The sequence below is a fragment of the Echinops telfairi genome, unplaced genomic scaffold (assembly GCF_000313985.2).
Source record: "Echinops telfairi isolate 266 unplaced genomic scaffold, ASM31398v2 ScPeMD7_7457;HRSCAF=8495, whole genome shotgun sequence".
NCBI lineage: Eukaryota > Metazoa > Chordata > Mammalia > Afrosoricida > Tenrecidae > Echinops > Echinops telfairi.
The window spans coordinates 43,997,102-43,998,333 of record NW_022111357.1 but is presented as its reverse complement, the minus strand read 5'-3'; the positions used below and the strand labels follow the sequence as shown (position 1 = coordinate 43,998,333).

General features: G+C 62.0%; 1 protein-coding gene across 1 annotated transcript in view; it reads left to right on the top strand.

Annotated features, from left to right (window-relative positions):
• LOC101664448 (ATPase family AAA domain-containing protein 3-like) overlaps positions 1-1,232 on the top strand; it is a 16,130-nt gene that overhangs the window by 11,163 nt on the left and 3,735 nt on the right. Inside the window, 3 exon segments of the mRNA XM_004705490.2 lie at positions 243-368; positions 593-755; positions 800-816. Of these exon segments, the coding sequence (XP_004705547.1) occupies positions 243-368; positions 593-755; positions 800-816 (306 nt within the window).

The window sequence follows — 1,232 nt, the reverse complement described above, 5'->3', positions numbered from 1 at the left end:
GGCTGGGGGGCCCCTTTGGACCATAGGGTGTTAGATTGCAGGGTGGGGGCCCCTTTGGACCGTAGGGTGTTAGATTGCAGGGTGGGGGCCCCTTTGGACCGAAGGGTGTAGAGTTGGGTGCTGGAGCCTCCTCCTGACCCGGCCCTGTGGCAGAGTGCAGGCTCATCTCGTCGAGATGCGTGAGAGAGAGCGCGCGAGCTCAGTCAGCATCCCAGCTCTCCTGTCCCTGTCTTCCTCTGCAGCCCAAGCTGGAGGAGCGGGTGCGGGACATTGCCATAGCCACCAGGAACACGAAGAAGAACGGCAGCTTGTACAGGAACGTGCTGATGTACGGGCCCCCGGGCACCGGCAAGACGCTGTTTGCCAAGGTGAGGTGCACGCCAAGACAGGGCTTGTCCCCCAGGGGCCCACCAAAGCCCACCGGCTGTGTTCTGGAACTCTGCCCGGGACCCGGGGTGGCAGCAGTGTTGCTCTTCCGGGGGTAGAGCAGACAGGAGGTGGTTTCCGAGCTCGGGCGAGGGTGGGGGTCTTTTGAAGCGTTGTTGGAGCAGATGGTGTCTCATGTGCCTGCCCCACCCCACCCCCAACACAGAAATTGGCCCTGCACTCGGGCATGGACTACGCCATCATGACAGGCGGCGACGTGGCGCCCATGGGCCGGGAGGGCGTGACTGCCATGCACAAGGTCTTTGACTGGGCCAGCACCAGCCGGCGAGGGTAAGCTGTCGCTTCTGACCCCCTGACTCCTAGGCACAGTGAGCAGGGAGGCCCTCTGGTGGACAGCCACCACTCTCCCCAGAGGTGCGGGTCACTGATGTCCCGCGGATCCACTGGGGACCTTGCGGTCTTAGAAGCCGGGCAGTAGCAGCCAGGGTCCTCCCTGGTGTCATCTGATGACCCCGGTCAGGGATGGCTGTCAGCTGTGGGACCCCTGAATGGCAGTTACGTGATGTGGGTGATCAGTCACCCACCCATGCAGGAAGAGGCCGGAGGGCCTCTGGGTGATTTCAGTACCAGAAGTGGGGTGGGAGGGTGCAGGTGGGCCCACCCTTCCTGTGTATGTGTGTGTGTTTGCACTGGGATAGGTGTGTACGGACATGAGCATGCGTGGAAGACATTGATTTCCTGCCTAAAAAGCATTGGCCTGCCACCCCCCCAGATTAGAACGTTCCCCCACAAGCCTCTGAGAAGGTTGGCTGCATTCCCAGATGTCTGCGTCTATCCCCTAGAGG